At 43.2% G+C, this 27,804-nt stretch overlaps 1 protein-coding gene across 1 annotated transcript; it reads left to right on the forward strand.

Annotated features, from left to right (window-relative positions):
• Window positions 1-1,928: 1,928 nt before the first annotated feature.
• Window positions 1,929-26,971, forward strand: TUBGCP6 (tubulin gamma complex component 6; the record flags this gene model as incomplete). Its single annotated transcript, XM_084263092.1, has 25 exons — window positions 1,929-2,675; window positions 4,142-4,305; window positions 5,692-5,902; window positions 6,578-6,751; window positions 7,772-7,893; window positions 8,217-8,292; window positions 8,772-8,881; window positions 11,586-11,677; window positions 11,774-11,913; window positions 13,906-14,055; window positions 14,706-14,787; window positions 14,875-14,963; window positions 15,148-15,263; window positions 15,898-16,036; window positions 16,125-16,241; window positions 16,483-17,773; window positions 18,186-18,241; window positions 18,728-18,920; window positions 19,180-19,348; window positions 21,036-21,177; window positions 22,298-22,492; window positions 22,769-22,901; window positions 23,145-23,358; window positions 24,525-24,724; window positions 26,497-26,971. 25 exons carry the CDS (start codon window positions 1,929-1,931, stop codon window positions 26,586-26,588), a joined length of 5,214 nt encoding a protein of 1,737 aa, XP_084119218.1. The 3' UTR covers window positions 26,589-26,971.
• Window positions 26,972-27,804: the final 833 nt, after the last annotated feature.

A 27,804-nucleotide genomic window follows, 5' to 3' on the forward strand; every position in this document is an offset into this window, starting at 1 on the left:
AAGAGCCATAGTGTGCCTTGTTTTGCAGCATTCCAGACACGACTTTGGGCTCATTTTCAAGAGCATTTTCCTGTGATTGTGACTTCAATAATGTGACCTTTTGATTTTAAAAACTTCCAATTATTTTTATACTGGTATTGCTACTGGGATCCCTATTTGCAGTTGACTTGTTTTTTAACCATTCCCTGCCCCTTGCTTCGTATTCATGCTGGGTTTTAGCTGTTGCTGCAGGGGAGGTAATACCTGGTCCTTGAACGTTTTGAAATTAAAGCAGCTTTCAGTTTCTTTTGAAAATGTATGTCAAACACCTCCACAAACAAAAGCTGAAGAACATAAAGATGTTGTGTTTCAGGTCTCCATCCAACTCTAGAGTAAATACTCGTTGGATTGGCAACTGCACAGCGGCCAATCTTCAGCTTCAAAAACTTTGCCCAGCAGGAGCGTTGTTGGTTTATCCTCCTCTCTCGAGGGGAGAAGGGGGGGGGGGAGTTATTTTTGATAACCCAGCATTTCTCGAGGGCTGCCCCCCTCCTCCAGCCCGCCTTTGAGTGATGCAGAGGCTGTATTTTGGTATGTACTTTTCCAAGGTTTCGTATTAAAACGGCAGTTCTGAGGAGAAGATGTGTGCGTTTGGTGGAATTCACTTGCGAAGCTGTCAGAGGGCGGCCGGGGGGAGGCCGTGCGAGCGCGGGGTAGCGCTGGCGGCAGCGAGGGTCTTCTCGTCAGCGGCGCGACACCGTGAGGGTTACCCCGGGCCTGGCGCGCAGACCCTGAGCTGCCTGAGCGCTTACACCACCCGGCTGGCGGCGGGCGTGAGGCGCGGCGGTGCTCCTCTCCCTCCCGCAGCCCCGCCGCGCCCTGCCAGCTGCCTCCCGCCCCTGCCTGATGCTTGCAGACTCCGTCTTACGCCCCGCGGCAAAGGCCCCCTCCGCCTCGGGCTCCTTTGCCGGGCGACCGCGCCGCCCCTGCCCGCCCCCGCCCCCCGAAGCCGCCGCCTCTCCCCGCGCCGCGCCCCGTCGCTCTGGCGTGACGTCGGCGGGGCCGTGCACGGCAGCGGACCGCGCTGAGGGAAGGAGGCGGCAGCGGCGTCCCGCTCTCACCGGTCCCGGGGGAGCCGCCCCAGGTACGGTGGTGGGGAGCGCTGAAGCGGGGCCCCCGAGGACCCCGTGGGCGGGAGGAGGGTGGCAGGGGTTGCGGATGGCGGGGCGGCCCGGCGGGGTGCGGGGTTACGCGGGGATGGCGCCAGCGCTGTCGGCGTGCCCTGGCCGGGGGTGAGGAGGAGACTGGCACGCGTTTCCCGGGGCTGGGCCTAGCTTGGGCCTTAGGGGAAGCCCCCCGCCGCCGGGAGCTGTTCCGGGGTGCTGCCGTCACCCACCCCCCGCGCCTCTACGGTGGGTGCTTCAGAGCCGCCTCGGGGCTGGCCGGTGTCGTGCGGGACCGCCCTGTGCTGCCGGGCACCTTCAGCACCCGCATCCCTTCGCCTGCATCTTCCCGCCCGCGCTCTGCGTGGCGTCTGCTGAGGGCACCGCGCAGGTGGAAGGGAGGCAGGGGATGATGTCTCCTGAGAAAAGCTGGGGTGGTAGAGCTTTTGGGCGTGTTCCTACGCAGGTGCTGTCTTAGGTCAGGATGGTCTTCTCTGTACTATTTCAGTCTGCAGAGCAAAATCAGGCATCTGGAATTGAGCTTGCACCCCCATCGCTTTGCCTGTGATCGGAATCATAGTAGTGCTTTTATAGCTCATGTCCTAAATATGTGCTGGGTCAGTTTTCTTCTCTCATTTTGGGCTGTCTCAGTTTAAGCCAAAGCACGCTCACTGATTGCCCATACATGTGTTACAAGTGTTTCCTCCTTTTCCTGATATTTTTCAGGTCTTCCTATGAAAGCAGAGACCCCAGCACAACTGCTGTAAGCCGACAGTTTGACCTGAAATGGAGAGCATCACACAGCTTTTCAGTGATTTGTGTGAAGCCCACTTGACAGGTTTGCCATGGAAGGTCCACCTGGGCAGGCGGAAGATCGACAAGAGAAGGGCGAAGCAAAATCTGAAGAGGGTGGCTTATAATGCCCTGTTCATAAACCTTTTCCAGGACGAGGCTCGTAAGCTGCAGTCAAACGTTTCCAAGCTTCCAGTGAAAAACAAAATCCTGATGCTGTCTTTCAACCTGAGAGTGGGCGGCCTGGGTGCTCAGGCAGACAGGCTGGAGAGCCTCGTGGAGCAGCTGGAAACGGCCGAATGCTTACCGTTTACCGAAGTCAGTTCTGTCTTGGATCTCTTAGTGCAGCTGGCGGGAACGGGGCCTCCTCAGCTTGTGCCCCAGCAAAAGGACTACTTTCTGAACAACAAATACGTGGGGAGGAATGTCAAGTACCAGGGTTACGATTATTACGACGTGAGCGTGTTTGAGGCCGACATACAGTCTCTGATAACCAACGAAGAGTGTCAGTTCAATGACACGATTCAAAAGACACTTCAGATCATGGAGGCTGCGCCTGGCACCGGGCTCCCTGCCATAGGCCTGTTCTCACAGATCTACCCCGCTGGTGACAAGTTTGAGAAAGAGACGCGGGTCTCGCTCTTCGGGGCTCTTGTCCACAGTCGTACGTATGATATGGACATCAAGTTGGATTTACCACCAGTGCCTGACAATGCAGATTTGTCTGGACTTGCAATTAAAGTAGGGTATTGTTTGTTTTGGACTTAAGAGTGCATGTATGCTTTCTATATGTCGCTTTGACCTTGTAGTTTTAAAGTATAGGTAGTCGTTTCATTTGTAATGGAAGCGTGACAGTGTTGGAATTTAAGGTGGATCAGGGATCCTTTGTTGAGAACCAGATAAGCTTTTTGGATACAGAGATGTATGATGATGAAAACCATGGTCTTTTTCTACAACTGCATAAAAAACCCATCATGCGGCCATAGGCTTTATGACATTAAGCCGTCAGCTGTACCTGAGCCTTCCCCGCCCTAGCAGTCTGCTTGCCTTTTTACCTGCTTTGTCTGTTTGTGTACTTGTTACTGTTCAGCCTGCCTGCATAAGCATTCCTGTCAATGTATGTGCTTTGCTGTTAAGGCTACATTACCTAGCTTGTGATTTCTTGTCTTGTACCTTAAAACATTTTTTTTTCCAGTCGTTATATTTCATTGAACCTCCTAGTTCCTGCTGTCCTTAGCAGCATGTACAGTTTCTCCTGTATCTCTTATTTTTCCTATTTTTTTCTACTTTTTTTTTCTCTTAGAGGTACTAGATAAATTTCTCTTTCCCTTCCCTTCCCTTCCTTGTCTTCCTTCCTTGTCCTACTTAACTATAGTTAAGTACTTCTAGTCCTCATTTTGTTCCATCTACTTAACATAGGGATAGCTCTTGTAGTTCTCTTAACTCAGGGTCTTAATTGGAACTTGAAGGCAGACACATTAAAGAAGTGTGCCCTTCAGTGCCCCGTGCCATTCAGTGTACACATACAGATATCAGTGGTAACTGAGGGAAGGCAGGGCCTTTTTGAGTAAGTGCTGAACTCTTTCCATCAGACTTGAAGAACTTGCAACTTATTTTGTGGGGGGGTGATTGTTTTTTCCTAAAGTCAAGTACTATTCTACGTGTACAGCTCCTGTTCAGTGGGAGCTGAAGTTGTGGCATATACATTGCTTGGACAGCCGCAGATTTTCTGCATGTGAGTAAGCATAAGGGAGCAAACTGGTAGTCATGACAACTACCATAACAAAATACTTTAACAAAATGTATACAAATTTGAAGGATTAGAGCCTGGATTATTTGCTCCAGTGAAATACTGAGCAGTGTAATTTTGTTAGTCTTACACATTGTTGAATATCCAGACCTCAAATTTTCAGTTGGTAGAACTATGTGCTCACCAAAGGAGTGAGTTTCAAGTTTAACACTGACAAGCTTAGTACATTATTTTGATGGTGATTGTTGTTTTATGCATAGGCATTAGTACCTGTAGAAACACTCCAAATGAAAAGCATCCTTACAGGAAAAACTTAAAGTAGTTATAAAGGAAGGGTGGACAGCACAGGTTGAGTTGTGTAGAGTCACTTGATCATGAATGATAGCAGAACATCTTCTATATTCGTGTATGTTCCTTCAGTAAAATGTTTTAATGTCTAACATTTGATCTCTGACAGGTTCCCCAAAGTATAGACCAGTCAGAAGATGAGGGATTCCAGTCAGCATCCAATCTGACCCCCGACTCTCAGTCAGAGCCAAGCATGACTCCAGACATAGACCTGTGGGATGCGGTGCTTACATATGGACCCAGCAAAAGGAGATGTTGGGAAAGAATTGGGTAGTATGTGTCTGATCTCACTGGTAAACTTACTGTGTGTCGTATGCAAATGTATGAAGGTGCATTTCATCCTAGTTCCAAGCAATGTCAGTATAAACAGTGGAATGTGCATATTTACTTCACAGAATTCGATGTACTGCATTAATGATTGGAAAAGGAATAAAGGTCCTGCAAGTTCAGCAAGCTAATTCTTGGATTGCAGCTGTTCTGTAGGAAGAGATAAACCAAAATCATCTATGTCAAAAATGCTGAAGGCATTCTGGGAACACTTGCTGTTTGTGTGACATGCAACATTTTTCTAACTAATCTGACTTCTTATGCACTATGCAATTTACCTTAGTCTAAAATGATTCTGTATTTTCAGTTTGAAAAGAGGAAGTGGTAGTTATAGAGCACTAGAATAATTAAACCCATGTCTCCCAGTATTGCACAGCATTGCATTCCTTTTCCTTGTCTGTAGCCAAACCAGAAATTATTATAACAAATTTCTTGGTGTAGTTAGACTTGTAGTTGTTTTGATGGTTAAGTGGAAGATGCCTGTCCTGAGAGAAGGCTCTATATAGCCTTCCATAAAACGGAAGAAAAATACGGAAGGCAGGTGTGGCCAGTATCTTCTTTTCACTCCTGATGGACAGTGGTGTGCCTGATTCTTAGAGAAACTTTGCTCTATATGTTTTCTGTCATTTTAATTACTAATCCAGTGTTGTGTTGGTTGTAGTACTGCATGGTGTTTTTTTCAACTCTGAGCCCAGAGAAACTCGGAACTTCCCTGCTCTGACTTTTTTCAAAGCCACTGTGGCACCCTACCTTTGTTCCTAGTACAAAACAGTTTTTTCTTGCTGCCATTTAGGCTGTGAGGATCTTAGACTGACTATGTGCCTGGCTGCTTTCATGTAATACGTGCTGCTGGGATTCAGAAGTTTTGGGAGAATTGGAAGGAGAAATTGTTTGGGGGAGGGAAGAGTAGTTCTCATGGGGAACAGCTAAAATGTGTTAATAGAAGTAATTACAGCATTTTTAGCATATTGCTCTTTAACATATTTCATTATTAGCATTAGATGGACCCTGGAAATCTGGTATAGATTGACCTCATTTTCCTGATCTGAAAACTGTATCAGGGAAGGCCACAAAAGAACCTGGTGATTCTCTGACAAGGTTTCTGTCTCAGGACTGATGTTCAGATTATCTATCTCTCTTCACTCTTCTGAGTTTGGGCTGCAGTTTCATTGGCTGAGTGCACATGCCCTTGAAAATGTACTGTGTTACTAGTAGCTTTTTCTGTGGACAACACTGGCCATGTAGAATTCTGAAATGCCTTTTTTTCACTTTAGGAGTTATATTCCCTTCTTTCCTTGTAATCATTGTAAAGTTGTGTTTGCTCTGACACAGCCCACCTGGTAAAAAAGAGGAACCTTACCTCACTGAAGCTGGGAGAGAAGCTTTCGACAAATTTTACAGACTTCGAGAAGGGGAGTTGCAGCTGTTCAGTAACACTGTGCTCCAGCTGCCACAGCTTGTGCTAATGAAGGAACCTGAGCTCGTTAAGGATGTCCTGAATGTCCTCATCGGTGTGGTGTCCACTACGTTTTCACTCAATCAGGTACTGAACATTTTTAACTGCACTTTTTAGACACATCTTTTTTTCCTTTGTAGAGGTTCCCTCTTCAATGCAGTTGTTCTTTTGAGACCTTGCAGCTGGGGATACTGTGTAGAAGTTGAACGTGACCTAATGGCAATAGAGCAGTAATTATATACTGCTGTAATGATGGTACTGCGATAGGCTAAGGGTATTTGTAGTCCTCTAAGTGAAAAGGGGGTTGCCACTACGTGAAAACAGATGTGTGAATAGCTTTGTAGATTAGATTTTCTTTAAGGATAAGTTGAAAATACCATTCAAGCTCCTGAAATGTTACTGTAATTTAATGTTTATTGCACTGTCCTAGCAATACAGTCCTAGTCACCAGAGTATCTAAACTGAAACCTTGTCTGCTCTTATCATAGAATCATAGAATGGTATGGCTTGGAAGGGACCCCAAGAATCATAGAGTTCCAACCCCCCTGCCACGGGCAGGGCCACCAACCTCCAGGCCTGGATCTACACAAGGTTGCCCAGGGCCCCATTCAACCTGGCCTTCAGCACACCCAGGCATCCACCACCTCTTTGGGCAGCCTGTTCCAGCGCCTTGTTTTTGTGTGTAAATGTTTGCTATTTTAAATGAGAATACAGCTCTGTAATACTCAATTCCTCTTTCATTTCCCCTCTTTGTCCTTTCAGGCTGCTCAGACATTTGTGATAAAGGAGGGGGTATATGTGTCTGGAACTTCACCGGAGACAATGCACAACCTGCTCTCGGAAGTTGCAGAGTACGGAACCTATTACACGCGACTGAGTCGTTTTTCTCTTCAGCCAGTTTTAGATTCTTCGTACAGCAAAGGGCTTGTGTTTCAGGTAAAACATCTGGATTTATTGACCCATTTATCTTAGGTAGAGAAGGTAACTTTGATTTCAAGTAAAGCTGGAATTTCTGCGTTCTGCGAAGCTGCATAACACTGGAAGTGTAGTGCTCATCCCAGGTCAGCAGGGAATAGTGCCCCTGTGTTTAAATCACAGCTCCACGTGCTTAGGGCTTGCTGGTGCTGGAACACGTGATGAAAGGACTTCATTACCTCAGGTGTGATTTGTTTAGTCACGGAGTTCTGTGGAAGACTAAAGATATATATCATTCTTAGGTGTTTTAAAGATACTGCATATGTATACATGAAGATGTATAAAATTCAAATACAAGAGCTTTCTTAATACAGAATGTATATAGAATATCTATTTAAAAAAATAGAAACCAAAGTAGAGAAATATGATATTGAATATCTTTAATAACTTTTTCTAGGTTCAGAATAAAGTGCAAATTTTCCCTGTCAGTCCTCTGTATATTGTGGTAAATTATACTTACACTGTGCAGTATCAGGTGGTTTAATCTCTTCCTAATGGATAGAACTAGTTTAAGATCGCTTTTGAAAATGTATTCCCTCTGAATATTTGATTCACAGTAATGTTACTAGAGATTGAATAAGAACGTGTTTCTCTCCTTGTTAGAAAAAGTTTCAGATTTTTTTTTGTGTATCCAGTTTAGGCATGAAAGTAAGGAAACAGGTTTCTGTGGTTTGATACTACAGCTGTTAGAGAACAAGAAGTTCCTCCAAGGGCAATTCAGAGAAGCTGAACCAAGATCCTTTATTATACTCTGTGTGGGTCTAGGCTTCGTGCATTAGATGTTTGAAGAATGTAGAGGAGTGATCTGGCTAATTTGGATATCTGAAGTTGCACAGATTCTTCCTTTCCCCTTCAGTACCCAGTTCCCTCTTACCTGCATATCATTTCAATAAAAGGTTTGTTTTCATGCTGATGCCGTTGATGTCAGACACAGATAGACTATTAACAGCAAAACTTTTAATTTTTTTCTGTTGACACTAGGCATTCACAAGTGGGCTGAGAAAGTATCTTCAGTATTACCGAGCCTGTGTTTTGTCAACACCTCCTACTTTAAGCCTTCTAACAATCAGCTTTCTCTTCAGAAAATTAGGTCGTCAGTTGAGGTAAGAGAATAGCATTTGATATTTAACCTTTTCATAGCAGTAAAAGCAAATCCTGTTTCTTCATATACACTAAAGAGATGGTATTTCACGGGCATTCTTACATAGTCTTTAAGTTCTTTTCCTCTGTTTTTAACAGAAAGATTTCTTTATGTCCAGAAGATTCTAGGGAAAGCATGTAAGGCCTTTATATTCAGTTACTTTGTTGTCATTCAGATGATAACTGTGATGGTTATATGCTCTTCAGCTCTAGCAAAGTTCACATCACTGTGATCTCAGAGGCTCTTGGCTGAGACTGTTACCTGTGTTTTAATATTGTCTTTTAGGTATTTAGCTGAACTCTGTGGTGTAGGAACAACAGCGCTGGGTATCAGTGGTGGAGCTGGTGCTTCCTTTCCTACGGTGATAATTACTTTGATGTTTTTGTGTTTGGGTGGGGTTACACTGTTAATATTTTTCAAAATTAGGTAAGATTTTACATAAAATACTTAGTGCTGGTCTCTCTGCTACCAAAGATAATGACCTTGAACCTCCAGGTAGAATGCTGTGATCCTTTATCCAGACATTTTAAAATTCTGAATTTTGTCCTGTGTTTTCAATTGCTGAAATAAACAAAGGACCCAAAATAATTAATTCTAAAGGAGGTGTTTCTAGCAAGTCAAATGAATCCAACTCTAAACATACCTATTCCCCTCCAGTAAGTATAAAGGAGGCTTGAGGTAGCTGGCTCAGATAAAGTGATCTTAACTGCAGATAGCTATGGGAAGTGAGATGAATCCTGCCTTCTGTGTCTAGTGAAACACATAAAGCTGTGTATTTACAAGTCTTTTGTTGCTAAAGTTGTAGTGACATTTGTTGCCTAACATTAGCATGTTTTTTAGGGTGTTAAACTGCTTTCCTATCTGTACAAAGAGGCTCTCAACAACTGTAGCAATGAGCATTATCCAGTTCTTCTGTCCTTGTTGAAGACGAGCTGCGAACCGTACACAAGGTGCGTCCATACTGTTAGCTGCCTAGTCGTGTTTAAGAGCAGTTCCCAATGAGTAACTGGTGAGTAACTCAGCTAATTTAACAACAGCTTTCAACATTTTCAGAGAAAATGTATGATGTGGCTGTATCTGCAAAATACATATTACAAGTAATTCATATTGCTGAACCCTTTTGTCCCTCTCTTTTCCAGCTTAGTAACAACTTCAGGGTTTTATATGTGACTAGATTAGTAAAGAAAAACATGTAAATAAGACTTCTTTCTTGCTGCCTATCCTGGAAATTCATACTGAAATATAAGACTCAGAGAAACAATTTACTTCTTCTCATACCTGTAGTAAAATCCTGAAACTGGCAACTACCAGGTTTCTCTGGGCGTTGCACAAACTCTGAAAGTTCGTGTTTATTTCCACTCTTTTTCTTGTGGACTTTTCAGCAAGCAAAAATTTTAAAACAAAATCTATTGTTCATTAAGTAGATGTAACTAACAATAAGGAGTAGACTTCCTTGGATTGCAACAGTTTTGTTAAGTGGTGCACATCAATTTAGAAATTGTTAGCTTGTAGACTTGTGAGGAGACACTAAATATTTTTTAATAACTCTTTATAGGGGTTAGAGCTCTAGTCAAGCATCATTTTACAGTGATACTTAACAGATGTGATGATACTAGAAAGAGGAAAAAATCTGACCAAATGCTCTTAATTTAAGATTCCTCCTGTGGACAGCCTCCTTGAGATTTTTTTCTTCTACATAAAAAGTTCATCAGAGAAACTTTATTTCAGATTTGTCAGAAGACTCATTGAAATATCTACACAGCTTCTGCCCTGCAATTTACAGAAGGTAGTCACAGAATCATAGAATGTGTTAGGTTGGAAGAGACCTTTAAAGGTCACCTAGTCCAACCCCCCCTGAAATCATCAGGGACATTTCACTAGATCAGGCCACTCAGAGCCCCATCAAGCCTGACCTTGAATATCTCCAGGGATGGGGCCTTCACCACCTCTTCTGGGCAGCCTGTTCCAGTGATCAACCACCCGCATATTGAAGAACTTTTTCCTAATATCCAACTTAAATCTCCCCTTTTCTAGTTTAAAACCATTACCCCTCATCCTATTGCTACAAAAACCATTACCCCTCATCCTGTTGCTACATGGCCTTGTAAACAGTTCTTCCACAGCTTCTTGTAGGCACCTTTCAGGTATTAGAAGGCTGCTATAAGGTCCCATCAGAGCCTCCTCTTCTCCAAGCTGAACAAGCCCAACTCGCTCAGCCTGTCCTCATAGGAGAGGTGCTCCAGCCCTTTGGTCATCTGTGTCTGTCCTCTGGATGTGATCCCAGAGGTCCATGTCCTTCTTGTGTTGAGGGCTCCAAAGCTGGACACAGTACTCCAGGTGAGGTCTCACCAGAGCAGAGTAGAGGGGCAGAATCACCTCTCTCAGTCTGCTGGCCTCACTTCCTTTGATGCAGCCCAGGATGTGGTTGGCTTTCTGGGCTGCAAATGCACATTGATTGCTCATGTCCAGCTTTTCATTCATGAGTACCCCAAGTCTTTTTCCTCAGAGCGGATCTCTAGCACATCATCTTCTGACCTGTATGGATAATGGGGATTGTCCTGACTTAGGTGCAGGACCCTGTACTTGGCTTTGTTGAACCTCATGAGGTTCACCTGGGCCCACTTCTCCAACCTGTCTGGGTAGTCAGATTTTTGAAATACCAGAATGGCATCGCAAGGAACCTAAAAAATATGGAAGTATGCTTACTGGTCTGTGATAAAGCGTTGATTCCTGAATTTGTTGTAGTTCTCTATTGGAACATCAGTCATAGGCAATCAGGGTCAGTGTGGAAGGAGAACTCCATTATGTGCAGAAAGTCCTATCCCACTCATTTATTAACCTGAAATAAATTAAATAATAGAAGTTGTTGCACAAATAAATCATAGAAAAATCAAAACTTGAAAAGTTCCTAACTTTTTACTTATGACTTTAAAACTGAACTGTGGTTCCTGGGCTGAAAGCTTCCTGTTCCTTACATTGAGACAACGTCTAGGAGCAGTATTGCAGCTACTAGGAAAAGATCAGCTTCAACGTGCTCCAAGGCTCTTTATCTCTGGCTTCAGATAATGTTTTTTCATTTCTTCAAAAGTTTGATTTCACACAGAGGAAATAGAATAAATATTCCAAAATAGTAGTTCTCATTATTGCATTTATAGTAAAAATGTCTTTTGATCCAGGCAAAAGGGCTTGGTTGTAGTATCTTTGGTTTATACTCTTTCAGTTTCTGCTTGCTACAGTTACCTCTCTTTAAAACAAAAACAGTATAATTATTTTATAATAAAGTTACATCTCTTCCTGCTTGTGTCTCTATACACTTTTGATATACTATAAAGATTTCTAGATTTTTTTTATATATTTATATTTAGTAAGTTAATATACAGAAGTAAAAGAGATTTTTTTAATTAAGGCAGTGGTCTTCATCTTAACTAATTGCTGAGATGTACCATATAAAGGTGGTTTATTTTAAGCAGAACACAGACACAGTCCTGTATCTTTAAATATCAGAGTGATTATACTTAAATTACTGGGTATTATCCTGCCTATAGCTTGCATGTTTTGGTGTTTCAAAGAATATACTTACTGTTTGGTTATAAAAAATCGAGAAGATGAGATGATTGATTTTCAATATTGTACAATTATTATTATTATTTTTAGATTTATCTATGATTGGGTGTACAGTGGTGTATTCAGAGATGTTTATGGAGAATTTATGATCCAGGTGAACGAGGATTATCTTTGTTTCAGAGGTACAGTAAGTGTATGGAGCATTTCTAATTTATCTAATTTTTGCTGTTAATGAAATAATTAAAAATTCTACTTCCATCCTTTTGTTTGGCATGTAGATAAACACTACTGGACTCATGGTTATGTTTTGATTTCAAAAGAAGTAGAAGATTGTGTCCCTGTATTTCTTAAGCATATTGCTAACGATGTATACATATGTGGGAAAACCATAAACCTGCTGAAATTGTGCTGTCCTAGGGTAAGTTTGGGTTTGGTTCCTTCCTATTATACAGGGAAAATTGTGTGTCTTTAGAGCAAGTTTCCAGTTTTATAGAAAGTTTGCTCCCCTTTGGAAAACTGATGTTGCATAAGTAGCATGTTGACTCATGAGAGGCAGTTACATGCTCACAGATACATGTGAGCTGATTATCCACTCTACTTTCTAACAGCTTGCTGCAGAAGTACAGTTTTTTAACAGCATCAAATTTATTGTGCCCAGTGCATGTGGCATATTTCTGATTCTCCTTTGTACTGAAAGCAGAAATGTTTTAGGCTTTAAAGGAAGTGCTTTCCATTTTCCATGCTTCTCACAGTAGTATTTTTTGGTTTAAAGTTGTCTCACCAGGTCTTGACTCAGTTCTGCATAGCTCTTGTGTTTCAGGTCTACCCCTGTGTTTCCAAGAAGTGCTTCAATAGTTGTGTTTATTTGTATTTTGCAGAATGAGTCCTGTCCTTGGTAAGACAAACATAGAATCACAGACTGGTTTGGGTTGGAAGGAACCTTAAAGATCATCTGGTTCCAACTCCATGCCATGGGCAGGGACACCCTCCACTGGTCCAGATTGCCCAAAGCCCCCCATCCAAGATGTTGAATTACTTTGTGTCTTCCTTCTTTATATAACAGTGGAGCAAACAGGTGTCTGGAGGTGCTCTTTCCCAAGTAACTAGTGTTCTCTTTTTAAGATCAGCGCTACCCAGTCTTGTCAGAGCTGAGCAGCTCAGTATCAGGTATCTGGCGTTTAGTTATCAGGCATAGGCCTAATATCTCAAGTGAGGTGAAACCTCTGCTAGTTCTCCTGATTCTGCTCTGCTAAGCATTCTCAAGCCATGACCCAGGTGTGCCAGCAATAGTGGGCTGTTTATAAAATAGTGTCAGCCATTGTTTCCGTTACAAATTACAGCTTTACCAGTGACTGACAAGGTATCTTACTGGATAGAACATTCCCTATGGGTGTGGGGCATCCAAATTCAGTCATCTTCCATCTGTCTGAGAGTGCCAGTCACATTTCATCCCTTTCCATGGTAGTCATAGAATCCTAAAATTGTTTTGGTTGGAAAAGACCTTTGAGATCATCAAGTCCAGCTGTTAACCTACCACTGCCGAGTCCACCACTGACCCAGGTCCCTGAGTGCCAAATCTGTGAGTCTTTTAAATACCTGCAGGGATGGTGACTCAACCACTTCCCTGGGTGGCCTGTTCCGGTGCCCTAAATAGCTGGCTCTTCCCTTTTTGCTTAGGTTAACACAGCCACAGGAACACAGCTCTGGGCATCCCATCACCTGGCTTTTACCAGTAGACTGGGGAATCCAGTGGGAGCATGTTTGTGTGCTTTTTTAAAAAAAAAATACAACCCAAAACAACAAAAAACTTGCTTACCTGTTCTCTGCAGTGAGTAGAACAGCTTCAGAGATTTAGGGAGGCTGAGGTGGAGCAGAAAGACCTAAGATACTTAGAGAATAGGTACTCTGTGATGTGCAGTGACCGTCTTTTTAGTTATGTCTTGTGTAGAGTGCTCTCCCTTAGGTGTGAGTTAGTTACGTTCCAGACAGTTCCTGTTTAGTGGGGATCTGGGTGGGATGGAAGTGAACAGAACCAAACTTCTGATGCATTCAGAGCTGAGTTACTCAGGCTCAGGTAATTTGGATATTCAGAAAAGCAAATTTTCAGGCATTTAGAACATTGCTAGTATAAACCTATGTTTCAAATCTTAGATTCCTGTCCGAGTCAGTGGGAAGGAGGGGACCTTGAGAATTTGACCTGTGCTCCAAGTTCTGGAACGTTACAACTCTGCCTCCTACTTTGAGTGCTAGAAATGCTAAACCTGATGATACTAAGCATTTTAGATCCTTGTAGAGGCTTGTTTCAGTATCTTGAAGGATTGTTAAGTTAAAAAAAAATAAAATGTGGGTTCATAATCTAACGTTTTACCATGCTTGAGGTCTATTTAAAAGGAAATTTCTTGTTTTTCAGCATTACATATGTTGGTCAGATATCCCTGTTCCTCGAATATCAGTTATTTTTTCACTGGAAGAGCTCAAGGAAATAGAGAGAGACTGTGCAGTGTACGTAGGGCGAATGGAAAGAATTGCCCGGTACAGTTCCATAAGCAAGGAGGAGAAGGTAAATGAATAAATAAAGACCTTATTGTTGGGAATTTTTTTTTTAAATACTCATTTTTAATTTTTGCTACAACTTTGAAGGGATTTGTGCTCAAGGTCAGAAGCTTCTCGTTGGGGAATTGCTGTTTGTGTTGTTATTGCAGCAAACAAACATTTAATATAACTTAAGAGTCAAGGTGGTGTGTTGGTATTTATTGGGGTTTTCATATACTAAATGAGTTTGGGAATTCCATTGTAGCTCTTTGCAGCAGCAAAGTACTTGAAAAGATTTTTAGATTCCAATTTGATGAATGAGACAGGCTAATTAGCAACCAGATAAGACTCTTTTTGTTATTTGCATAGCTAATTTTTTTTTTCAGAACTCTTTTGGTTACGAAGTGACTTCTGTCTTTCAGATGCCATCGATGCAGTGCTTAGATCAGATGGGTTTGATTTGGTGTAGGGTCTGGAATATTAACTTTCAATATTAGTTTATAGACTTCCCATGTAATGAATGGCTTCATTCGTATGTCTGTACTGTAATCATAGATTAATAACCAGTATAAAGTGTGCACCTGTCTTGGCAACAGTGTGTTTCCAAGTCTAACATACCAGGGAACATTCCCATCTGTACTTTTTTGTTTATTTGGGTTTTTTTTTCCCCCTTTTTAGGATCTGCGTATGGAAATAGCCAAGCAAGAGCTAATTGTCCATGCTAGAGAAACTGCTAGCAAAGTCCTGAAAGCCATTAATGGTAAGTTGTGGTGGCCTTTCACGTGTGTTCTGGTGGGCTTGTGAATGGTAACCATTCACAAAGTAACCATATCTTTATCAAATACAGACCGACAGATATCAGAGCGAATGGCTTTGGACGCAAAGAAGCGGGAACAGTTTCAGAAGCTGAAAGAGCAGTTTGCAAAAGACCAGGAGGTATTCCTGTGTGTGTTTTTAAAGGCCAGCTGTGTTTCTTAGGCAAATAATTGAAAGGATAGCTTGATTTATTGTACTGAAGTTGAATGAATGGCACATGGGGTGCAAATAAGAACTCTGTGCAGATGTGGGTGTTACAGCTGGTATGGAGAGCGGCTTTTAAAAGTGTCAAATATTTATGCAGCGTCGCCTTGCAATAAAGCAAGAGGAGATCGATGATGATTTCAGCTATGCCCGAGAGCTCAGAGAGAGGGAAAAGAGACTGAAAGCTTTAGAAGAAGAACTGGAAAAAAAGGCAAGGTAAATGTAACTGAGTAGTCTTCCAAAGCTTAGCTACTCCAATCAGGAAAAATTACTGTGTATTAAAATGTCTGGTACTAGCAATACCCAGGTGTTGCTCTACAAGGGTGATTTTTGCAGTTAGAAGGTGGACATAAGGATTTTTGGTAATCTCTGAGCAGTTTTATGATTTAGGAATGGTTAGTGGCCCAAAAATCTGGGGGATCTAACACTGATTTGCACTAACTCTATCCAGTCTGGGTTTTGTTATGATCAGAATTTCAGGACAATATTCAACTGTATCTTACAATCCAGAGCTGAGGCCATGGCAAAAATGTTACCATGTACATCAAAGCAGAAGTAAAAAGTAGGCAGAGGAGTCAGATTGGTGATTATTTGAATTGCCCTTGTGCATCTAGTTGTATTTTCACTTTCTTCTGTTATATCTGTTACAAAGGAATGGCCTAATAAGAATAGGTATAGAAATGCATATTGCCTAAGAAAAACAGTCCTGTTTTTTTCCACCTGTTTCATCGCTGTGATTGAGGGTTCTACTTTTAAAAAGTGCTTCTCAGTTCTGAATTGCTAAAAGGTCTTATTCTTTGGAAGGGAGGATGAGATCATGTAACTTGGCTTTATTTTTACCTTAATTTAGGCAAGAACTAATTGACCATTACAGCAAACTTTCCGATGATGCAGCCCGTAGGGAGCAAAGAGCATTATGGAAAATCCAGCGGCACAAGTTGGAAACAGCACGTCTTAAGTTTCTGTTAGAAGATCAGCAACGCATCGAGGTATCTTCTGCAAAGATTTGAGAAACACTATGTAGAAAATTGGGTATTTGGTGCTTAAAGGTTTTTGGGTTTGTCATTTTACTTACAGGAAATGCTTGAAAAACTTCCAGATGGAAATTACAGGAGAAAATTAGATATTATTCCCTATAAACAGTCCCGGTTGGCTTTAGATAAAACCCCTGTCGTGAAAGATCTGCAATCACAGGTGAGTTTGTTTTCTTTTCAGCAACGCCAGGTTGCTGTTCCAGGTTTCCCTCAAGGGAGTCGATTTCACGGTTCACTTCAGTTCAGTAAACACAAGGTTCAGGATAACAGCAGGGTTACACTCTTTGTGGTATATCTGAAAAACTGGAAAGTTTTAAATCGTACATGTAATAAAGTGTTGCCCCCACAACTAGCTTGATTATGGGGCCAGTCATGCAGTGTCATAATTATTTCTGTTTTAGGTGCCATCTGTAAAACCTCTGCCTTCTAACGAGACAGTTGGCAGACAGGAACCTGAGCCTGAACCCGAACATGCTGCTTCTGCTGCTGACAAGGCACTGCCCATGCCAGAGCCGACAGATAGTAATGCCGATGGGCATTCTCAGCCTGAACCTGAAAGCGGTCTCCAGAGTTCAGAGAAAGCAGGCAGTCCTCTACACAGCACCGATTCCCTCCCTGAATCCCATGTGAATATGGAAGATTTCTTGTTGAAGCCAGGAGATGAGCAACCTGTTGCCCTGAGCGTGCAGGGATCTTTGCTAGATGAAGCATTCCGAAATATTAATTCAGATCTTTCTGAGACTTCTCAGCCTGCCTCGAGAGGAGCACCCGCAGGAGAAGACAGTGCATCAGCGTTGCATCAGCAAAACGAGTATGATTTTAGTACAGTTCTCAGGCCATCTGCAACTTGGCAGGGACATGTGAGAGTTGGAGAAAATGTATTTGATGTGGAGCACAGAAGGCCTCGGTGGAATGTCCATGGGCATGCATCTGATGCCAACATTAGAGTGGGAGAATACGTACCTCATGTGGACACTTACCAGCCACATCCAAATCCTTATGGGCATTCTTCAGACTCCCATATAAAACCCAGCAGCTATGCTTCTGAGGTTGAGTCTGGCCGAGCCCGATGGAATATTCACGGGCATGTTTCTGAAGCTCACATTAGAATTGGGGACTATGCTTCAGAGGTGGAGCCCTCAAGGCCTAGGTGGAACATTCATGGACATGCTTCAGAAGCCAATATTAAGATTGGAGAGTATGTGTCAAATGTAGCTCCTGCGCGGCCTCGATGGAACGTCCATGGCCACGCGTCCGATGCCAATATCAAGGTCGGTGAGAACGTGTCGGAGGTGGCCGCAGCCAGACCCCGCTGGAATGTCCACGGGCACGCTTCGCAGTCACACATCAGAGTTGGGGAGCTGGTTTCAGATACAGAGCCTTTGAAATCTCGTTGGAGCCCGTTTGGCCACGCATCTCAGTCAAGCATCCAGATAGGGAGCTTGGCCCCATCTGTAGAGAACGACCCCATCCCGCATCGCAAGGCCATCTCCGGCCCCTCGTCTGGCTCCACAGTTCAGGCGCTTCTGTACAGTGAAGAGTTGTCTCCTGCTGAGGGGAGTGGGAAGGAACCCAAAGTGCTGGGAGTTAAGGCTTTACCACAGTCCCAGTCGCCTGACAGTGGTCCAGTCTTCCCTGATGCCAATAGTAAAGATGACAAAAAAGAAAGTGCAGTGGAAGAGAAACAAGAAGGTAAAATAAAATCAGTTTTACCCAGTCAGCATTTGTTCAAGAGCTCATGAAAGTAACTATAAATGTTTATATTCCAAATGGGTACTTACTATTTCCTTGCATAACTATTTTGACACTGTTAGAATTCAGAGGAAAGAATTTGAGCTTAGTCTTGTCTCCTGTATACAAAAAGCAACATTAAAAAAATTTATGTCTGAAACTTTGGGAAAAGGGACTTTGTGTGATCCTAAGGAGAGACGACATAAAAATCTGCCTGGGTTGAACTATGGGGAAGGGACTCTTTTTGGGGAGTTGGTTTCTGTTGTAGCCTGTAGAGAAATTTCTGATAACTTCTGAAGCAGATCTGAAGTGTGAGCTAAGTATTATAAACAGGTCTAAGTAAATGTTGTCTTTAATTTACTTGTAATTACAGTGATTGCAGATGTGGTCAACAAGGACCCTCCTCTAGATTCTTCACAGAGCTTACAGGTAAGAAACAGAATCACAGAATCACAAGGTTGGAAAAGACCTTTTAAGATCATCAAGTCCAACCATTCCCATCCTATGCTAAACCATATCCCTAAGTACCTCATCTACCCTTTTTTTAAAACATATCCAGGGATGGTGACTCAACCCCCTCCCTGGGCAGCCTGTTCCACATCCCAGCAACTCTTTCAGTAAAAAAAAAATTAGTTGTTGAGAAGACTTACTTTTCCTTTGAAGGATTAAACACACTGGTAGTTTCTGTAGTAGTTTCTGTCCTCAGTAAGTAAGCCCTCAGTAGGTAGTAAATTTCTGTCCTCATAATCCCTGTAACACTTTATTTTCCTACATGTCAGAAAAGTATAGGTGAGTAAGCACCTTCTTTTTCCATGTGAATAAATAACAAGTCACCTGCACAAGCACATTAAGTGTGAGTAGACAAAGCTAGCATCTCTCATGACATTTTCCCCCCTGCCCCCTTTTTTGTTTTAGGCAGAAGGACCAGAAAAAGTATTTCCACAAGATACTGTACCTCAAGAAACCTTATCTTCTGAAGCTGATGCTCCCGGGGCTGAGGGGGAGAAAGCGGGAGAGGAAGATACGTGGAAGAAGGAACAAGCCTACTTGAAAGCCTTATCGGATCAGTATTGCATTGAAAAATACCAGGATAGTTATGATCTGATGTGTGAGTAGAACTGTTGGGGCTGAAGATCAATAGAAGATGTGGTAAACTTGGGAAAAAAAGCTGACTACCAGGAGAAACACACAAATTCCCCAGTGAATTCCCCAGTACTGTGAGCTGCAGTAGCCTGACAGTTTGCTTCTAGGCACAAAGATGAGAAATGCATTTTGATACATTATGATTCTCTTATCTAGAGGGGTTTGCAGATTATCAAATGGCTTAAATGTAATAATGTACAGTGGGTTTGTGTTTTTAAATTTAGCAGAACTACCGGTTTCTCATCTCTTGCATCATGTGATACCAAGGTCCTACACTTTTCCTGTGGATCCCATGGTACAGTCAGCAACAGATGAAACAGCTGTGCAGCTCAGTGAGCTCTTATCTCTGCCAGTGCTGATGAAACGTTCAATTACTGCTCCACTTGTATCTCAGTAAGTATTTCTTAGAAACAGTGAATCCATAACTTAGCAATTAACATCATTAGTTCATTTGTGAGACAGGAGCTGAAGATCTATCTGTTCTTTTAAATTTTCTCTTTTCTCCCAGAAGTGGTTCAGTGGGTGGTCCATTACTAATTAAAAATCTCACATTTACATTATAGATAGTAAGACAAATCTGTGTTTTTATGTGTAAATTAAAAATTTGAAGGTCTGCTTGACATGCAAGAGGTTGGAGGGAAGTGTTTGCTCTCAGACTTGTGGATTATGCAGCAGTGCTTTTGACACCACTGGAGTTACTGTTAGTTTAAAAAAGAAGGTGTATTATTTATAATGTTTGTGCTGGGGTTTTATCTGTCAGGTGAAAGCTAAGGGAGGAGAAAAAGAAATCTTTTGATTATGTGAAAGCTCAAGTATGTTGCTCAGGATGTATTTTATGTGTCTGTGGGAACTCCAGCTTCAAGGCTGCTTCGAAGTTCAATAGAAACTGTTCTTGTTACTGTAGGGAAAGCTGATACATGTCAGACCATTTGTCTAAATGGCATTTTAAAGAAAAGTTTGTTCCTATCTACAGTATTAGCTTCTGTCATGAAAATAGTTATTCACAGATGTGTTGAAATGCTTCCTGTTTTGGAATCTGCTTTCTTCTAAGTTTGGATTTCCCTCCTTCAACTCTTGAGTGTGCTATACTCAAAGTTTGGTGCCATGTAGAAAGATCTAGTTATCTGACTTAGTTTTAAACATCCAGCTTGGCTACTAGAGTGATCTGTGAACAAATTCAGGTGTTCAACAAAGCAAAGTAAGTGACCCTGAGATGTCTGCTGGCAGAATTAGCCTATCCCTGATACACAAGTTGAATTATTTAAAGCTAGCTTGAATTCCTGCACTGAATCACAGAATCACAAGGTTTGAAAAGACCTTTCAGGTCATCAAGTCCAACCATTCCTGTCCTATGCTAAACCATATCCCTAAGTACCTCATCTACCCTTTTTTAAACACATCCAGGGAAGGTGACTCAACCCCCTCCCTGGGCAGCCTGTTCCAGGCCCTGACAACTCTTTCAGTGAAAAATCTTTTCCTGACATCTAACCTGATCCTGCCCTGGTGCAGCTTTGTGCCATTTCCCCTTGTCCCATCTTCTGTCACCTGACTGAAGAGACCAACTCCCACCTCTCTACAGCCTCCTGTCAGGTAATTGTAGGCAGTAATAAGGTCCCCCCTCAGCCTCCTGTTCTTGAGGTTAACTGTCTGCAAACTGTAGGATAGCCATGCCCTTGGTATCTAGGATCAGACCTTTACTAATTAGGATATTCTTCTCAGGGATTTAATGTTCTTTCTTAGTGTGGGTGACAGAGATAAGCTGCAAAGCTATTGATAAAATGTTGCTCCAGGCCCAGCAGCATGTTCTATAGGTGATTGTATGTAGCCAGTCTTAAAATTACCTCCCCAGTACTGTTGAAAACCTGGTTACTTGAAGTGGGAGGTTTTAATTCTGGTATATTCTGGATGAAGATTTTTTTGGTTTCTTTTTTTAAAATTTTTGCTTATGTGAGTATCACACTAGCTTGGATCTCAGAGTTAAACACTGGAGCATTAATGTGATGTAGCCACAGGTGAATGTTAACAATAAAGGAGGAGTTGCTTGTAAGAGTAATAGCTTTTTTTGTGGTTTTATTCTTAGTGTTTCTCTTGTGAACAAAGCAATAGTTGATTACTACTTTGTGGAGCTGAATGTAGAGAAGCATTTTGAAGCCCTGAGACACTTTCTGTTAATGGAAGATGGAGAGTTTGCTCAGTCACTCAGCGACCTGTTGTTTGAGAAGGTATTTGCTTTGTTGTCTGCACCTTTGCTTTTGGGTGGTCTGCTTTAGCTTGGCACCTCTGGGTTAGTTTGGTTGGGAATGAGGGAAGGGTGTGAATTGGAGTCCTGGCTTGTGCTGTTTTCCTCTTTTGTGCCATGTCAGGAAGTCTTGTAGCAAGGGACTCTTAGCTTTGTAAGGACTGAGGCAGAAGGAGGCCTTTGCTTGGAAGGGATGCCCATGCTCAAGGAAATCCCATGGAAGAGAGTGAGATTCCCTACTGCTGCTCACAGCAATAGAGAGAGGGAAAGGGATAATGATCTCTAACTTAGATATGCAGTCGTGGAAGGTTATTTCACTCTCTCCTCTGAGAACTCCTGTGCTACTGCTCTGCCCCCTCCCCTCTGCTGGCAGCAAGGCTGGAAGAGCCTGTTGCCATTTGCTAAAGTCCAGTGGGAAGGCCTGTGTTCCAGAATACCTACTCTTATGTCAGATGTCCTATAGAACAGAAGGGAAGGCATCTGAAGAGAGTGCTGATGAGACGGTATTTTCATGACTTAGCCCTGTGTTTGCAGGGAAGACAGCAAGGTAGGAGCGACAGCCTGGGTTAGCATGGCTGGTTGCCAGCAGAGATAGGTGGCTGCAGGATAGTTACTGCAGTTCTCTGCATCCTCAGAATCCTTTAGACCCAACCAGGGAAAGCACTTGGGGCTTTAGGCTGGAAGAAGAGCTGTGTTTGCAAACCTCTGGGGGTGCTGAGCTGATGAGGTCAGCAGGCTGGGATCAGACCTGCGATGCCAGTCCTGCAGCTGGCTTCCTGCCAGCTCCTGCCCAAAGGCTGTGCTCCCTGCAGTGGGATGTGCAGCAGCTCCTGACCCGCAGCCAGCTGCAGCCCAGCGTGTCAGATCAGTGCAGGTGTGAGATCACCTCCCTGCTGCGAGCAGACAGTCGTTCACAAGTTGCATCTTGGGCTGTTTATGTGTCCCTGTGGCAGAAGGAGAAGCTTCCAGTCGGAATGGTGGGTCAGGGGAGCATACACACCACTTTACCATTCCCTTTGAATTCACCTGTATTCAGGAGCCAAGGGGTGTTTTTATCAGTACTGTGTAATTGGGATTTATTTGATTTTATTTTTATCCCCCAGCTTGGGTCAGGACAAACACCCGGTGAACTGCTGAATCCACTGGTTCTTAACTCTATCCTCAACAAAGCACTACAGTACAGTCTCCATGGGGACACACAGCTTGCTTCCAATCTTTCTTTTGCCCTCAAGTACCTCCCAGAAGTGTTCAAGCCCAACGCACCTGATGCCCTGAGTTGCTTAGAGCTAAGGTACAAGGTGAGAAAGCATGGAGACAGGCACAGTGCTACAATTACACTGTGGTTCTTACATACCACAGCAGGGTGAATATGTTCTTAATACTGGGGTACCTTTAAGAACACAGTGAAAAACATTGTCTCCTGTAAATTCCAGGGTTTACTTAGCCTGGCCATTGCATTGTGTTCTTAAAAATACATACCTTAATTTCAGAGTCCCTGAAATACTTGTGTCTGAAACACTCTTGTCATTCCTAACGCCAAAATGTAGCCTGATCAGCACTGTTGCTTCTTCCAGGTTGACTGGCCTCTGAACATTGTCATCACTGAGAGCTGCATGAACAAATACAACAAGATCTTCTCCTTCCTGCTTCAGCTGAAGCACATGGTGTGGACTCTCAAGGATGTTTGGTTCCACTTAAAACGCACCGGTACGTACAGCGAGTGAACTGGACAGTGTCCCCTACCAAATGCTCTGAGCACCCTGGGCGAGGTGGCAGCTCGTAAACAGTCACAGCAAGCTTCAAAAGCCACAGGGCTTTTTTTTTTTTAAAGACACTTCCTTGGCCTTCTAAAAAGAATTTACTAGCTGAAGCCTTAATTCCTTTAAAAGTCCTGATTGTAGGTGGTGTCTGTGGGTTCTGGTGGTAATAAGTTTCTGGTTTTATTTTCAGCTTTAGTGAGTCGTGCCTCGAATTCTGTGCAGTTTCGACAGCTCCAGCTGTATAAACACGAAATGCAGCATTTTGTGAAGGTTATTCAAGGTTACATTGCTAACCAGATTCTTCATGTTACCTGGTGTGAATTTGGAAACAAACTGTCTTCTGTAGGCAACCTGGAAGAGATTCACAGAACCCATGCTGAATACCTCAACAAAGCAATCTTCAGGCAAGACACCACACTTATTTTTGCTTCAGATGTTTAAGCTAATGGAGCAGCCAGTCTAGCCCAACGTTATTTGTGGAGCCAGGAGCTGGACTCAGTGACCCTTATGGGTCCCTTCCAACTTCTGTGATTCCATAAAAAATCCCAAACCATGACTGACTTCTACCTGGCACACTAAGTAGTCTTTGCATACACAAAGTGTTCTGACATAAGGGAAACAAAATTCATGGCACGTTGTGAGGCCCATGCTTTGATGTTTTTCCTCAGCTACCCATCCCCTTCATTTCCCCTGACTCCTTGGAGCTGCATCCAGCTCCTGGTCACCCTGCCTTTGCAAGTTTCAAGCCTGCTCAGGGCAGCTTCAGCCTAAAGACTATGGGCACACTTGCCACAGTTCTGTTCTAGTTCCACAGCCTTTGTAAAGGAATGCTGCCTGAGCCTGGCTCAAGGGCTGGAAGTGGCTGCTACTATACATTGCACACGCCTTTAATACATGTGCAGTGACCAGGACTGGGCTGTGAAGGAACACATGTGACCTGATGCCTCTGTCCAGGTTTAAGAGTGGTACAAGAGGCACCTGTCTTTTAGGAATTACAAGCTTGTAGCCCTTTGGTTACTGTATGTGACGCAGAAGGGGGGGTGTGAGTATGAGGAGAGCAGCTAGGGTTTAGTTGGTTTCTTCTTCAATACTGTACACTGGAATGATGAAGTGGGGAGATGGAGGGAGAAGAGATGATAAAATTATAAAAAAAGAGATGGTGAAATGATAAACAAAACAAGAAATCTGTCCTTTCATCTCTCAGTTTTAATTAGGAAAAGAAACCCTTGCCTAAAGCTGCTGTTCAGATACCGGGTGATGGGGTGAGAGGGGATTAAAGCTTAGGGAGACTCAGAGCATGGTAATGGCTTTAAATGTCATCTTTTGCAAATGCAGATGTCAGTCTAGAAATTGGGTAGACCAGTGCAAATAGCAGTTCCTTGGAAGAGCAAGCAAGCCACGTTAGGTTTAGGCACCTTCTTTGGAATCAGTTGCAGTTGGCTGCAGTCTCATGGATTTCTTTTAAGCAATTAAAGAGGAAACCTAAAGGGTTCCCACCCCTTTGTGTTTTGCTTTCTACAACCAGTAAATTTCATCCACTGCATTTCTGAAGTTGTTTTTGTCCTCTCAGGGGCCTGTTGACCGAGAAGGCAGCCCCTGTGATGAACATCATACACAGCATCTTCAGCCTCATTCTGAAGTTCCGCAGCCAGCTGATCTCTCAGTCGTGGAGCTTCGATGCCGGGAAGCAGATGGCTGTTCATCCCAACTTCGGGCTGATGCAGCAGTCCTACAATACCTTCAAGTATTACTCCCACTTCTTATTCAAAGGTAAGAAATTGTGTAAATTCTAGGTAGGAGAAAAGGCCAACTGACAGCTGGAAAAATCCCAAAGAGGTTTTGGAAGTGAGACGTAGAAGCAGGGAGTACTGTACTTGGCGCGTGTTAGAAACTGTGCTGCTGCATAAGCATCAGTGCAAATGTCAGCACAAGAAATCTAACAGATACACCAAAACTGACCCTCAGATTTTGCTGATTTGCAGAACTAGGGCTTGGTACATCTGTGTGTTTTTATGTTCTCTGGAATTGAGTCCTGGAACTTCTTCTTGGCAGCAGCGAGAGACAGTCACGTGTCACTTGGAAGTAATTGTAAATAGATCTGTGTTAGTTGAGTCCTGCCATCGTCAGCGATTTGAAGAGGCTGCTGCCTCTGTTGGACTGCATCTCAGAGAGCCTCCTAATAGTGGTTGGAGCTTATACCCAGTGCTCTGGGCACCTGTTTTTCTATGGCACAGATCATTTGCCAAATGTTCTTTCCTTTTGACGCGGTAACATTTCTTCTCGCTGTCAGCTTAGCCTGGAATGTGAAGAAGTGGTTGATCCCTCTTTGCTTTCCCTTTCCCTTTCAGATCTTGCTCGTGGTTTTAGTAGAAGTTACTTATCCTTCCCCTGACTACAAAGGGGGTTCATGGGATTTGGGTGGATTTTTTTTTCCAAGAAATTCCTTAATTCCTAAAGGAAGTGCAACTGTTTTCCTTAGGTCTGTTTCTGCAGAGTATTCTAGTCAGACTATATTCTTCAGGAAATGAGCTGCCCTTTTTATTCTTTAAGGGTGTCCAAAAATGGTGTCAAAGGACCAAACCCAGATATTTCAGGATGAGTTAGAATGGCTGCTGCCAAATTCTACAGGAAGCCAGAACACGTCTGGGAGCCACCTAAGCCCGTACTACGAGATCTATGGTTGCTTCATGGACAGAGATTAATAGACCATTCCGTAAGGAGACTTGCTGAGTGACCTAGTTCTTCACACTCTCTCTATTAAGCACCACAAAATCAAAGTGTGCTCGTTCATCTACACTGGTTCCTTCGCTCACCGTGCATCGGAAAATGCTCTCTCTCTCACAGTGGGTTGATCCACAATCCATTGAAAGCCAATACAAAGCAGTCTGGACTTCAATGGCTTTGGCTCAGGCCCCAACTTCTAACTATACACTTTCCCTTCTTCCTTGCATGTTACTGCTGCTTGCTGATTCCCTCTGTGTTAGTGCATGGGATGTTTATCAGCTTAGGGAGCTGCTGTTGCCTTTCTTCCTCCGTTGTTCAGGGTGTTTAGAGCAGTCAGTTTGTCCATGCACAGAGCTGGAGGCCTTTGTCCCAGGAATTTCTCTTTGGTTTCCTCTCTTGCAAGGGACTTTGCTCAGGAAAACTTCAGCAGAGCTGCTTCTTTCACAGAGGTCACCAGAAGATCTGAACATGCTTCCTGGTCAGTTGACATGACGCGAAGGACACGCTGTCTTGCTGTGAAAGTGGCTTGAGAAAGCGTTTCCTGGCTAGAATGACACAGCTTGGCTTAGAGAGGACACTTAATCCTTCTCTCTCATTGTACCTGTGCTTCTTTGTCGTGCTGGAAAGAGATTCCAGACCCTTCTTACACAGAAAGAGACATTTGGTTCCATGGGTTTCAGATTGCTGCACTAGGCTTTTTTTTTTTTTAATTTTTATTTCTTGTTAAATCAGAATGCACAGCTGCAGCCAAGGCTGACTTCAGGATACTGATTTTGTTGGGTTTATTTAACTTTGGTTTGGTTTTGTTTTTCTTGCAGTGGTAACAAAGCTTGTCAACAGAGGCTACCAGCCCCACTTGGAAGACTTTCTACTGCGAATCAACTTTAATAACTACTACAAGGACAACTGAACTCTGTAGATTAAGGATCACTGGCAGCATGGTAAAACAGCAGCCTATATGCTTATCATTTATAGAAGCTTATGCAAATGCCACCACACAGGAGGCGTTTTTCCTCAGTGCAATAACCCGCCCTGCAGTAGCTTGAAGAATATAACCACCACCTGCAGAGAGAGAATGATGCTGCTTCAGCTCCACCACAGCCTCCCAGTCGCTTGAGCTGCCCAGGATTGATGCTGCTGTCACTGCAGAGGAGCAGAGGGCCTGGGTGCTGCGGGAGGGGGTGCAGGCCTGTACAGCTGTGAATGTGTAAATGTTGTACCTCTGGTGTTGTGAATTCCCCCTGGTGTAAATATGTGGATGTGAAATAAATTAACGAGATACTTTCTAAACCTGTGGAGAGAGATGAGATCTAAATATTCAGACAACCATAAATACCCAGTTCACGTGCTTTATTTACGAATTGGTATTCATTCTCCTCCTAAACCTAACCAATTTCATCAAGGGGATTACTCACAGTGGAAAAAGGCGTGATTGATAAAAACACCTTGCAGGGAGGGGACCTCCTCAAACAGCATTTGACCATTCAGGCTCTTGGTAACTGTTGGATGGCTTGTGCCAAACTGAAGTTTACTTCTCCCCAATCTAAGCTGTAGACCTTATTTTGTGATGCTGACGTAGAGCAGCTAAACCAGAAATGCAGCACCACTGAAGTGAAGCAAAACTTTAATTCCAGGTTCTGCTTTCCACTGCTGGATCACGTTTTCAATTTGCTCAGGATTTTTTCTCTGATTTTTTTTTCTCTTTTTTTTGCCTTTCTGTGTTGTGAAAGGAGACAATTGAGCCTTTAACTTCATGGTACAAAAACATCATAGAGAGGCTGCTTTGAAATTTGTAGCTTTGCATTATGATTTTTTGAGACGTTGAAGTCACAGTTGCTGTTGCTTAAGGAAGCATAGAGATCATCCTCAGGAGCTCGTTGTCAGTGGCCACTTGTGTAAAACAACAGGCACAGCCAACACAGCAGCAGCCCTGCAGAACAGCCAACATCCTCCTTACTTTGTGGTGAGGAGGAGGTGGGTTCATGTTTGGGCTTTGAGTTGGGGTTTTTTTTTAACCCTGAAATAGACATTAAGCAGCTGGGAAGGTGGCCCAGATGTTCCTGCTCCTGCTCTGGTACCAAAGTCAGTATACACTGTGCACTGCCACATTTCTAATGTACATCATT

This window comes from Gallinula chloropus, assembly GCF_964237585.1.
Source record: "Gallinula chloropus genome assembly, chromosome: 1".
NCBI lineage: Eukaryota > Metazoa > Chordata > Aves > Gruiformes > Rallidae > Gallinula > Gallinula chloropus.